Raw genomic sequence first — 18,011 nt, forward strand, 5'->3', positions numbered from 1 at the left:
CACACTATACAGACACACACAGAAACACTATACAGACACACACACACCCTATACACACACACACACAATACACACACACACCCCCTACACAGACACACACACACACCCTATACAGACACACACACACACCCTATACAGACACACACACACGATACAGACACACACACCCTATACACACACACATACCCTATACACACACACATACCCTATACACACACACATACCCTATACACACACACACACACAATACAGACACACACACTCCAAATACACACATTATACAGACACACACACTATACAGACACACACACACACTATACAGACACACACTATACAGACACGCCCACACACTATACAGACACACACACACAAACTATACAGACACACACACACAAACTATACAGACACACACACACAAACTATACAGACACACACCCTATACACACGCACACACCCTATACACACACACCCTATACAGACACACACACACACTATACAGACACACACCCTATACAGACACACACACACACTATCCACACACACACACACTATACAGACACACACACACAATACAGACACACACACACTATATACAGACACACAAACACTATACAGACACACACACACACCCTATATACACACACACACTATATACAGACACACACACACACACTATACAGACACACACACCCTATACAGACACACACTATACAGACACACACACACACCCTATACACACACACTATAGACACACTTTACAGACACACCCACTATACAGACACACACACACACTTGTCAGACACACACACTATACAGACACACACACACACTATACAGACACACACACACACACACACACACTCACGATACACACACACACTATACACACACCCTCACCCTATACACACACACACACCCTATACACACACACAATACAGACACACACACACACCCTATACAGACACACACACTATACAGACACACACACACACCCTATACAGACACACACACACACCCTATACAGACACACACACACTATACAGACACACACACACACAATATACACACACCCACACACTATACAGACACACACACACTATACACACCCTATACAGACACACACACACACCCTATATATACACACACACACCCTATACACACACACACACAATACAGACAACACACACACCCTATACACACACACACACCCTATACACACACACACACTATACACACACACCCTATACACACACACAATACAGACACACACACACCCTATACACACACACACACAATACAGGCACACACACACACACACACTATACAGACACACACACACTATACAGACACACACACACACTATACAGACACACACACACACACTATACAGACACACTATCACACACAATACAGACACACACACACACGCACTATACAGACACACACACAACTATACAGACAGACACACAACTATACAGACAGACACAAACACACTATACAGACAGACACACACACACTATACAGACAGACACACACACACTATACAGACAGACACACACACACACTATAGCCACACACAATACAGACACACACACACTATACAGACACACAATAGAGACACACACAATACAGACACACACACACACACTATACAGACACACACACACTATACAGACACACACACAAACACTATACAGACACACACACACACCCTACACACACACACACTATACAGACACACACACACACACTATACAGACACACACACACACCCTATACAGACACACACCCTATACAGACACACACACAAACACTATACAGACACACACACCCTATACAGACACACACCCTATACAGACACACACTCCCTATACAGACACACACACACCCTATACACACACACACCCACACACTCCAAATACACACACACACACCCTATACAGACACACACACACAAACTATACAGACACACACACACAAACTATACACACACACACCCTATACACACACACACCCTATACACACACACAACCATACAGACACACACACACTATACAGACACACACACACCCTATACACACACACACCCTATACACACACACACACTATACACACACACACCCTATACACACACACACACACACACCCTATACACACACACACACACACCCTATACACACACACACACACCCTATACACACACACACACACTATACAGACACACACACACACACACTATACAGATACACACACACACCATACAGACACACACACATCCTATACACTATACAGACACACGCACACTATACAGACGCACCCACACACCCTATATACACGCACCCACACACCCGATACACGCACACACACACACTATATACAGACACACAAACACTATACAGACACACACACTACACACACACACACCCTCACCCTATAGACACACACCCTATACACACACACAATACAGACACACACACACTATACAGACACACACACACACACTATACAGACACACTATCACACACAATACAGACACACACACACACGCACTATACAGACACACACAACTATACAGACAGACACACAACTATACAGACAGACACAAACACACTATACAGACAGACACACACACACTATACAGACAGACACACACAATACAGACACACACACACTATACAGACACACAATAGAGACACACACAATACAGACACACACACACACACTATACAGACACACACACAAACACTATACAGACACACACACACCCTACACACACACACTATACAGACACACACACACACCCTATACAGACACACACACAAACACTATACAGACACACACACCCTATACAGACACACACCCTATACAGACACACACTCCCTATACAGACACACACACACCCTATACAGACACACACACACCCCCGATACACACACCCTATACACACACACACACACCCTATACACACACACGCACACACTCCAAATACACACACACACACCCTATACAGACACACACCCTATACAGACACACACACAAACACTATACAGACACACACACCCTATACAGACACACACCCTATACAGACACACACAAACCCCGATACACACACCCTATACACACACACACACACCCTATACAGACACACGCACACACTCCAAATACACACACACACTCACACCCTATACAGACACACACACACAAACTATACAGACACACACACACAAACTATACACACACACACCCACACACACACACCCTATACACACACACACCCTATACACACACACACACCCTATACACACACACACACCCTATACACACACACACACACACACCCTATACACACACACACCCTATACACACACACACACACACCCTATACACACACACACACACCCTATACACACACACACACACACCCTATACACACACACACACACTATACAGACACACACACACACACTATACAGATACACACACACACCATACAGACACACACACATCCTATACACTATACAGACACACACACACACATCCTATACACTATACAGACACACGCACACTATACAGACGCACCCACACACCCTATATACACGCACCCACACACCCGATACACGCATACACACACACTATATACAGACACACAAACACTATACAGACACACACACTATACAGACACACACACAACCTATACACACACACACACACCCTCACCCTATAGACACACACCCTATACACACACACAATACAGACACACACACACTATACAGACACACACACACACACTATACAGACACACTATCACACACAATACAGACACACACACACACGCACTATACAGACACACACACAAACACTATACAGACACACACACACCCTACACACACACACACTATACAGACACACACACACACCCTATACAGACACACACACACACTATACAGACACACACCCTATACAGACACACACACCCTATACACACACACACACACTATCCACACACACACACTATACAGACACACACACACAATACAGACACACACACACTATATACAGACACACAAACACTATACAGACACACACACACACCCTATATACACACACACACTATATACAGACACACAAACACTATACAGACACACACACACACACTATACAGACACACACACCCTATACAGACACACACTATACAGACACACACACACACCCTATACACACACACTATAGACACACTTTACAGACACACCCACTATACAGACACACACACACACTTGTCAGACACACACACTATACAGACACACACACACACTATACAGACACACACACACACTATACAGACACACACTCACACACTATACAGACACACACTCACACACTATACAGACACACACACACAAACTATACAGACACACACACACAAACTATACAGACACACACACACACTATACACACACACACCCTATACACACGCACACACCCTATACACACACACCCTATACAGACACACACACACACTATACAGACACACACACCCTATACACACACACACACTATCCACACACACACACACTATACAGACACACACACACAATACAGACACACACACACTATATACAGACACACAAACACTATACAGACACACACACACACCCTACAGACACACACACACACCCTATATACACACACACACTATATACAGACACACAAACACTATACAGACACACACACACACACTATACAGACACACACACCCTATACAGACACACACTATACAGACACACACACACACCCTATACACACACACTATAGACACACTTTACAGACACACCCACTATACAGACACACACACACACGTCAGACACACACACTATACAGACACACACACACTATACAGACACACACACACACTCACGATACACACACACACACACTATACACACACCCTCACCCTATACACACACACACACCCTATACACACACACAATACAGACACACACACACACCCTATACAGACACACACACACTATACAGACACACACACAAACACTATACAGACACACACACACACCCTACACACACACACACTATACAGACACACACACACACACACTATACAGACACACACACACACCCTATACAGACACACACCCTATACAGACACACACACAAACACTATACAGACACACACACCCTATACAGACACACACCCTATACAGACACACACTCCCTATACAGACACACACAAACCCCGATACACACACCCTATACACACACACACCCTATACAGACACACGCACACACTCCAAATACACACACACACACCCTATACAGACACACACACACAAACTATACAGACACACACACACAAACTATACACACACACACCCTATACACACACACAACCATACAGACACACACACACTATACAGACACACACACACCCTATACACACACACACACTATACACACACACACACTATACACACACACACCCTATACACACACACACACACACCCTATACACACACACACACACACCCTATACACACACACACCCTATACACACACACACACACCCTATACACACACACACACACTATACACACACACACACACTATACAGACACACACACACACACACACTATACAGATACACACACACACCATACAGACACACACACATCCTATACACTATACAGACACACGCACACTATACAGACGCACCCACACACCCTATATACACGCACCCACACACCCGATACACGCACACACACACACTATATACAGACACACAAACACTATACAGACACACACACTACACACACACACACCCTCACCCTATACACACACACAATACAGACACACACACACTATACAGACACACACACACACACTATACAGACACACTATCACACACAATACAGACACACACACACACGCACTATACAGACACACACACAAACACTATACAGACACACACACACCCTACACACACACACACACTATACAGACACACACACACACACTATACAGACACACACACACACCCTATACAGACACACACCCTATACAGACACACACACAAACACTATACAGACACACACACCCTATACAGACACACACCCTATACAGACACACACTCCCTATACAGACACACACACCCTATACACACACACACACACCCTATACAGACACACGCACACACTCCAAATACACACACACACACTCACACCCTATACAGACACACACACACAAACTATACAGACACACACACACAAACTATACACACACACACCCTATACACACACACACCCTATACACACACACCACCATACAGACACACACACACTATACAGACACACACACACCCTATACACACACACACACCCTATACACACACACACACACCCTATACACACACACACACCCTATACACACACACACACACACACACACACTATACACACACACACACACCCTATACACACACACACACACCCTATACACACACACACTATACAGACACACACACACACACTATACAGACACACACACTATACAGACACACACACACTATACAGACAGACACACACACACTATACAGACACAATACAGACACACACACAATACAGATACACACACACACTATACAGACACACACACTATACAGACACACACACAATATACAGACACACACACACACACCCTATACAGACACACACACTATACAGACACACACAGAAACACTATACAGACACACACACACCCTATACACACACACACACAATACACACACACACCCCCTACACAGACACACACACACACCCTATACAGACACACACACACACCCTATACAGACACACACACACGATACAGACACACACACCCTATACACACACACATACCCTATACACACACACATACCCTATACACACACACATACCCTATACACACACACACACACAATACAGACACACACACTCCAAATACACACATTATACAGACTCACACACTATACAGACACACACACACACTATACAGACACACACACACACTATACAGACACACACTATACAGACACGCCCACACACTATACAGACACACACACACAAACTATACAGACACACACACACAAACTATACAGACACACACACACAAACTATACAGACACACACACACACTATACAGACACACACACACAAACTATACAGACACACACACACACTATACACACACACACCCTATACACACGCACACACCCTATACACACACACCCTATACAGACACACACACAATACAGACACACACCCTATACAGACACACACACCCTATACACACACACACACTATCCACACACACACACACTATACAGACACACACACACAATACAGACACACACACACTATATACAGACACACAAACACTATACAGACACACACACACACCCTATATACACACACACACTATATACAGACACACACACACACACTATACAGACACACACACCCTATACAGACACACACTATACAGACACACACACACACCCTATACACACACACTATAGACACACTTTACAGACACACCCACTATACAGACACACACACACACTTGTCAGACACACACACTATACAGACACACACACACACTATACAGACACACACACACACACACACACTCACGATACACACACACACTATACACACACCCTCACCCTATACACACACACACACCCTATACACACACACAATACAGACACACACACACACCCTATACAGACACACACACTATACAGACACACACACACACCCTATACAGACACACACACACACCCTATACAGACACACACACACTATACAGACACACACACACACAATATACAGACACACACACACTATACACACCCTATACAGACACACACACACACCCTATATATACACACACACACCCTATACACACACACACACAATACAGACAACACACACACCCTATACAGACACACACACCCTATACACACACACACACCCTATACACACACACACACACTATACACACACACCCTATACACACACACAATACAGACACACACACACCCTATACACACACACACACAATACAGGCACACACACACACACACACTATACAGACACACACACACTATACAGACACACACACACACTATACAGACACACACACACACACTATACAGACACACTATCACACACTATACAGACACACACACACACGCACTATACAGACACACACACAACTATACAGACAGACACACAACTATACAGACAGACACAAACACACTATAAAGACAGACACACACACACTATACAGACAGACACACACACACTATACAGACAGACACACACACACACTATAGACACACACAATACAGACACACACACACTATACAGACACACAATAGAGACACACACAATACAGACACACACACACACACTATACAGACACACACACACTATACAGACACACACACAAACACTATACAGACACACACACACACACTATACAGACACACACACACACACTATACAGACACACACACACACCCTATACAGACACACACCCTATACAGACACACACACAAACACTATACAGACACACACACCCTATACAGACACACACCCTATACAGACACACACTCCCTATACAGACACACACACACCCTATACACACACACACCCACACACTCCAAATACACACACACACACCCTATACAGACACACACACACAAACTATACAGACACACACACACAAACTATACACACACACACCCTATACACACACACACCCTATACACACACACAACCATACAGACACACACACACTATACAGACACACACACACCCTATACACACACACACCCTATACACACACACACCCTATACACACACACACACACACACCCTATACACACACACACACACACCCTATACACACACACACACACCCTATACACACACACACACACTATACAGACACACACACACACACACTATACAGATACACACACACACCATACAGACACACACACATCCTATACACTATACAGACACACGCACACTATACAGACGCACCCACACACCCTATATACACGCACCCACACACCCGATACACGCACACACACACACTATATACAGACACACAAACACTATACAGACACACACACTACACACACACACACCCTCACCCTATAGACACACACCCTATACACACACACAATACAGACACACACACACTATACAGACACACACACACACACTATACAGACACACTATCACACACAATACAGACACACACACACACGCACTATACAGACACACACAACTATACAGACAGACACACAACTATACAGACAGACACAAACACACTATACAGACAGACACACACACACTATACAGACAGACACACACAATACAGACACACACACACTATACAGACACACAATAGAGACACACACAATACAGACACACACACACACACTATACAGACACACACACAAACACTATACAGACACACACACACCCTACACACACACACTATACAGACACACACACACTATACAGACACACACACACACCCTATACAGACACACACACAAACACTATACAGACACACACACCCTATACAGACACACTCCCTATACAGACACACACAAACCCCGATACACACACCCTATACACACACACACCCTATACAGACACACGCACACACTCCAAATACACACACACACACCCTATACAGACACACACACACAAACTATACAGACACACACACACAAACTATACACACACACACCCTATACACACACACACCCTATACACACACACAACCATACAGACACACACACACTATACAGACACACACACACCCTATACACACACACACCCTATACACACACACACACTATACACACACACACCCTATACACACACACACACACACTATACACACACACACACACCCTATACACACACACACACACCCTATACACACACACACACTATACAGACACACACACACACACACTATACAGATACACACACACACCATACAGACACACACACATCCTATACACTATACAGACACACGCACACTATACAGACGCACCCACACACCCTATATACACGCACCCACACACCCGATACACGCACACACACACACTATATACAGACACACAAACACTATACAGACACACACACTACACACACACACACCCTCACCCTATAGACACACACCCTATACACACACACAATACAGACACACACACACTATACAGACACACACACACACACTATACAGACACACTATCACACACAATACAGACACACACACACACGCACTATACAGACACACACAACTATACAGACAGACACACAACTATACAGACAGACACAAACACACTATACAGACAGACACACACACACTATACAGACAGACACACACAATACAGACACACACACACTATACAGACACACAATAGAGACACACACAATACAGACACACACACACACACTATACAGACACACACACAAACACTATACAGACACACACACACCCTACACACACACACTATACAGACACACACACACTATACAGACACACACACACACCCTATACAGACACACACACAAACACTATACAGACACACACACCCTATACAGACACACACCCTATACAGACACACACTCCCTATACAGACACACACACACCCTATACAGACACACACACACCCCCGATACACACACCCTATACACACACACACACACCCTATACACACACACGCACACACTCCAAATACACACACACACACCCTATACAGACACACACCCTATACAGACACACACACAAACACTATACAGACACACACACCCTATACAGACACACACCCTATACAGACACACACAAACCCCGATACACACACCCTATACACACACACACACACCCTATACAGACACACGCACACACTCCAAATACACACACACACTCACACCCTATACAGACACACACACACAAACTATACAGACACACACACACAAACTATACACACACACACCCACACACACACACCCTATACACACACACACCCTATACACACACACACACACCCTATACACACACACACACACCCTATACACACACACACCCTATACACACACACACACACACCCTATACACACACACACACACCCTATACACACACACACACACACCCTATACACACACACACACACTATACAGACACACACACACACACTATACAGATACACACACACACCATACAGACACACACACATCCTATACACTATACAGACACACACACACACATCCTATACACTATACAGACACACGCACACTATACAGACGCACCCACACACCCTATATACACGCACCCACACACCCGATACACGCATACACACACACTATATACAGACACACAAACACTATACAGACACACACACTATACAGACACACACACAACCTATACACACACACACACACCCTCACCCTATAGACACACACCCTATACACACACACACACCCTATACACACACACAATACAGACACGCACACACACTATACAGACACACACACACACTATACAGACACACTATCACACACAATACAGACACACACACACACGCACTATACAGACACACACACAACTATAGACAGACACACAACTATACAGACAGACACAAACACACTATACAGACAGACACACACACACTATACAGACAGACACACACACACACTATAGACACACACAATACAGACACACACACACTATACAGACACACAATAGAGACACACACAATACAGACACACACACACACACTATACAGACACACACACAAACACTATACAGACACACACACACCCTACACACACAAACACTATACAGACACACACACACCCTACACACACACACTATGCAGACACACACACACACACACTATACAGACACACACACACACTCTATACAGACACACACACTATACAGACACACACACCCTATACAGACACACACTCCCTATACAGACACACACACACCCCCGATACACACACCCTATACACACACACACACCCTATACACACACCCTATACACACACACACACACCCTATACAGACACACGCACACACTCCAAATACACACACACACACTCACACCCTATACAGACACACACACACAAACTATACAGATACACACACACACCCTATACACACACACACCCTATACACACACACACCCTATACACACACACAACCATACAGACACACACACACTATACAGACACACACACACCCTATACACACACACACCCTATACACACACACACACACCCTATACACACACACACACACTATACACACACACACACACACACACACTATACACACACACACACACACCCTATACACACACACACACACCCTATACACACACACACCCACCCTATACACACACACACACTATACAGACACACACACACACACACCATACAGACACACACACATCCTATACACTATACAGACACACACACACACATCCTATACACTATACAGACACACGCACACTATACAGACGCACCCACACACTCGATACACGCACACACACACACACTATATACAGACACACAAACACTATACAGACACACACACTATACAGACACACACACAACCTATACACACACACACACACCCTCACCCTATAGACACACACCCTATACACACACACACACCCTATACACACACACAATACAGACACACACACACCCTATACAGACACACACACCCTATACACACACACAAATATATACACACACACACACACCCTATACACACACACACAATATACACACACACACACCCAATATACACACACACACACACCCAATATACACACCCAATATACACACACACACAAATATATACACACACACACACAATATATACACACACACACACTATACACACACACACACTATACACACAATATACAGACACACACACACCCTATACAGACACACACACACACCCTCTTCACACACACACAAATATACACACCCTATATACACACACACACAAATATACAGACACACCCTATATACACACACACACAATATACAGACACACCCTATATACACACACACACAATATACACACACTCACACCCTATACAGACACACACACACAAACTATACAGACACACACACACAAACTATACAGACACACACACACAAACTATACACACACACACCCTATACACACACACACCCTATACACACACACAACCATACAGACACACACACCCTATACACACACACACCCTATACACACACACACACCCTATACACACACACACACACACACACCCTATACACACACACACCCTATACACACACACACACACACCCTATACACACACACACACACCCTATACACACACACACACACCCTATACACACACACACACACTATACAGATACACACACACACCATACAGACACACACACATCCTATACACTATACAGACACACACACACACATCCTATACACTATACAGACACACGCACACTATACAGACGCACCCACACACCCTATATACACGCACCCACACACCCGATACACGCACACACACACACACTATATACAGACACACAAACACTATACAGACACACACACTATACAGACACACACACAACCTATACACACACACACACCCTATACACACACACAATACAGACACACACACACACTATACAGACGCACACACACACTATACAGACACACACACACACTATACAGACACACTATCACACACAATACAGACACACACACACACGCACTATACAGACACACACACAACTATAGACAGACACACAACTATACAGACAGACACAAACACACTATACAGACAGACACACACACACTATACAGACAGACACACACACTATAGACACACACAATACAGACACACACACACTATACAGACACACAATAGAGACACACACAATACAGACACACACACACACACTATACAGACACACACACAAACACTATACAGACACACACACACCCTACACACACACTATGCAGACACACACACACACACACTATACAGACACACACACACACCCTATACAGACACACACCCTATACAGACACACACACAAACACTATACAGACACACACACCCTATACAGACACACACCCTATACAGACACACACTCCCTATACAGACACACACACACCCCCGATACACACACCCTATACACACACACACACACCCTATACACACACACACACACCCTATACAGACACACGCACACACTCCAAATACACACACACACACTCACACCCTATACAGACACACACACACAAACTATACAGATACACACACACACCCTATACACACACACACCCTATACACACACACAACCATACAGAGACACACACACTATACAGACACACACACACCCTATACACACACACACCCTATACACACACACACACCCTATACACACACACACCCTATACACACACACACACACACACTATACACACACACACACACTATACACACACACACACACACACCCTATACACACCCACACACACACCCTATACACACACACACACACTATACACACACACACACACCCTATACAGACACACACACACCCTATACAGACACACACACACACACACCATACAGACACACACACATCCTATACACTATACAGACACACACACACACATCCTATACACTATACAGACACACGCACACTATACAGACGCACCCACACACCCGATACACGCACACACACACACACTATATACAGACACACAAACACTATACAGACACACACACTATACAGACACACACACAACCTATACACACACACACACTCACCCTATAGACACACACCCTATACACACACACAATACAGACACACACACACCCTATACAGACACACACACCCTATACACACACACAAATATATACACACACACACACACCCTATACACACACACACAATATACACACACACACACCCAATATACACACACACACACACCCAATATACACACCCAATATACACACACACACAAATATATACACACACACACAATATATACACACACACACACTATACACACACACACACTATACACACAATATACAGACACACACACACCCTATACAGACACACACACACACACCCTCTTCACACACACACAAATATACACACCCTATATACACACACACACAAATATACAGACACACCCTATATACACACACAAATATACAGACACACACACCCTATACACACACACACCCTATATACACACACACCCTATACAGACACACACACACCCTATAGACACACACACACACTATACAGACACACACACACCCTATACACACACACACACACACACACTATACACACACCCTATACAGACACACACACACCCTATACACACACACACTATACACACACACACACACACTATACACACACACAATATACAGACACACACACACCCTATATACACACACACACTATACACACACACACTATACACACACCCACACACACACACTATACACACTATACACACACACACTATACACACACCCACACTATACACACACCCACACTATACACACTATACACACACTATACACTCACGTGCTGCGTTGCCTCCTCGTTACTCAGCATGTTTGGGTCAGATGAGAGAACTGGAGGTCCTGGTAGTTTGGGAACACTGGGCGATTGTGGGGCGGCCTTGCTCTGGTTCGCCAGCTCCTGCAGCGTGTCCGAGATGCACTTGTAACAATTCAACCTGAAGATCACAACACAAGTGGCAGGGTCAGACAGAGGTCGGATGTGGAGGGGGGGTGGAGAGGGGAGGGGGGGTGGAGAGGGGAGGGGGGGTGGAGAGGGGAGGGGGGGTGGAGAGGGGAGGGGGGGTGGAGAGGGGAGGGGGGGTGGAGAGGGGAGGGGGGGGTGGAGAGGGGAGGGGGGGTGGAGAGGGGAGGGGGGGTGGAGAGGGGAGGGGGGGTGGAGAGGGGAGGGGGGGTGGAGAGGGGAGGGGGGTGGAGAGGGGAGGGGGGGTGGAGAGGGGAGGGGAGGGGGACAGGGGTTTTGGGGGGTGGGGGAGACACAGGGGTCAGGGCTGGGGGGGAGGGGGGAGAGACACAGGGGTCAGGTCGGTGGGGAGAGACACAGGGGTCAGGGCTGGGGGGGAGGGGAGGAGGTAGAGACACAGGGGTCAGGGCTGGGGGGGAGGGGGGAAGAGACACAGGGGTCAGGGCTGGGGGGGGAGAGACACAGGGGTCAGGGCTGGGGGGGGGGGGGGAGAGAGACACAGGGGTCAGGGCTCAGGGGGGAGGGGGTGAGAGACACAGGGGTCAGGTCGGGGGGAGACACAGAGGTCAGGGCTGGGGGGAGGGGGGAGAGACACAGGGGTCAGGGCTGGAAGGGGGAGAGACACAGGGGTCAGGGCTCGGGGGGGAGGGGGTGAGAGACACAGGGGTCAGGTCGGGGGGAGACACAGAGGTCAGGGCTGGGGGGAGGGGGGAGAGACACAGGGGTCAGGGCTGGAAGGGGGAGAGACACAGGGGTCAGGGCTGGGGGGGAAGTGACACAGGGGTCAGGGGAAGAGAGACACAGGGGTCAGGGCTGGGGGAAGAGGGAGAGACACAGGGGTCAGGGTTGGGGGGAGAGGTGCTGGGGGGAGGGGGGAGAGACACAGGGGTCAGGGCTGCGGGAGGGAGGAGAGACACAGGGGTCAGGGCTGGGGGAAGAGGGAGAGACACAGGGGTCAGGGTTGGGGGGAGAGGTGCTGGGGGGAGGGGGGAGAGACACAGGGGTCAGGGCTGCGGGAGGGAGGAGAGACACAGGGGTCAGGGCTGGGGGGGGAGAGACACAGGGGTCAGGGCTGCGGGAGGGAGGAGAGACACAGGGGTCAGGGCTGGGGGGGGAGAGACACAGGGGTCAGGTCGGGGGGGAGGGGGGCTGGGGTCGGGGGGGAGGAGGGGTCGGGGGACAGGGGCCCTGTAACCGGAAGGTTTAACCCCCTGCTGGACTCGCCCCTCAAGCCCACACACCTCTCCTGGAAGGCCTGTTGACCCACAGGGTCCTCCTCAGGCTCTCCGTTCTTGTAGTAATGAAGTCCCAGGCCTTGCGGATCCTTCTTATCAGCAGCAGTGAGGCTCAGCTCAGCCACGGCCTCGTAGCAACGCACTGGGGAGGGACAGAGGGGGAGACAGGAAGGACACAGGACCGTTACCCAATCTCTCCGGGATTAAAACCACGTGCCATCACGGCCCGACTCGCCTTCCCCATCCCCCCAACCCCCGCTCCCCCCCATGCCCCGCGACCCCCAACCCCCCCAATGCCCCGCGACCCCCACCCCCCCAAGCCCGTCCCCCCAATGCCCCGCTCCCCCAATGCCCTGCGACCCCCGCCCAACCACGGCCACTGCCTCCCCAATCCCGCCCCGCCCCCCAATGCCCCGCGACCCCGCCCCCCCCCAATGCCCCGCGACCCCGCCCCCCCCCCCAATGCCCCGCCCCACCACGGCCACTGCCCCCCCAATGGTCTGTGTCCGCCACCCCCCCCCCACCCCTCGACCTCACCTTGCCTGAACTGTGTGCAGACACTGGGGAGGTCGACCTGATGCCCGATCTCCTGGTACAGATGCAGCGACTCTCTCATCATCTTCTCCTTCTCTGTCTTGTTCTGAAGTTGTCGTGCGCTCTGTAGCAGCTCATTCGCCTGGAAAATAAAGCAACCAATCAGCAATGGAGACTCGATAGGCGGGGCCTATGTGGCAGAAGGTTGGAACTCCGTTCCACAAATGGCAATCGATGCCACATCAATTGTTAATGGTAAATCTGAGATTGTTGAGGACGTAAGGAATAGGAGCAGGAGTAGGCCATTCGGCCCCTCGAGGCATTCAGTGAGAT

At 47.2% G+C, this 18,011-nt stretch overlaps 1 protein-coding gene across 1 annotated transcript in view; it reads right to left on the minus strand.

The window, feature by feature from the left end:
- The window catches only part of LOC139249388 (nuclear pore complex protein Nup155-like), a 400,538-nt gene that overhangs the window by 94,098 nt on the left and 288,429 nt on the right, over positions 1-18,011 (minus strand). The window contains exons 9-11 of the mRNA XM_070872384.1: positions 17,682-17,820; positions 17,151-17,286; positions 15,730-15,883 (exon numbers count right to left, since the gene is read on the minus strand). Coding sequence (XP_070728485.1) covers positions 15,730-15,883; positions 17,151-17,286; positions 17,682-17,820 — 429 coding nt within the window. The remainder of the gene's footprint in view (positions 1-15,729; positions 15,884-17,150; positions 17,287-17,681; positions 17,821-18,011) is intronic.

This window comes from Pristiophorus japonicus, unplaced genomic scaffold (assembly GCF_044704955.1).
Source record: "Pristiophorus japonicus isolate sPriJap1 unplaced genomic scaffold, sPriJap1.hap1 HAP1_SCAFFOLD_311, whole genome shotgun sequence".
In the NCBI taxonomy this organism is placed as follows: Eukaryota; Metazoa; Chordata; class Chondrichthyes; family Pristiophoridae; genus Pristiophorus; species Pristiophorus japonicus.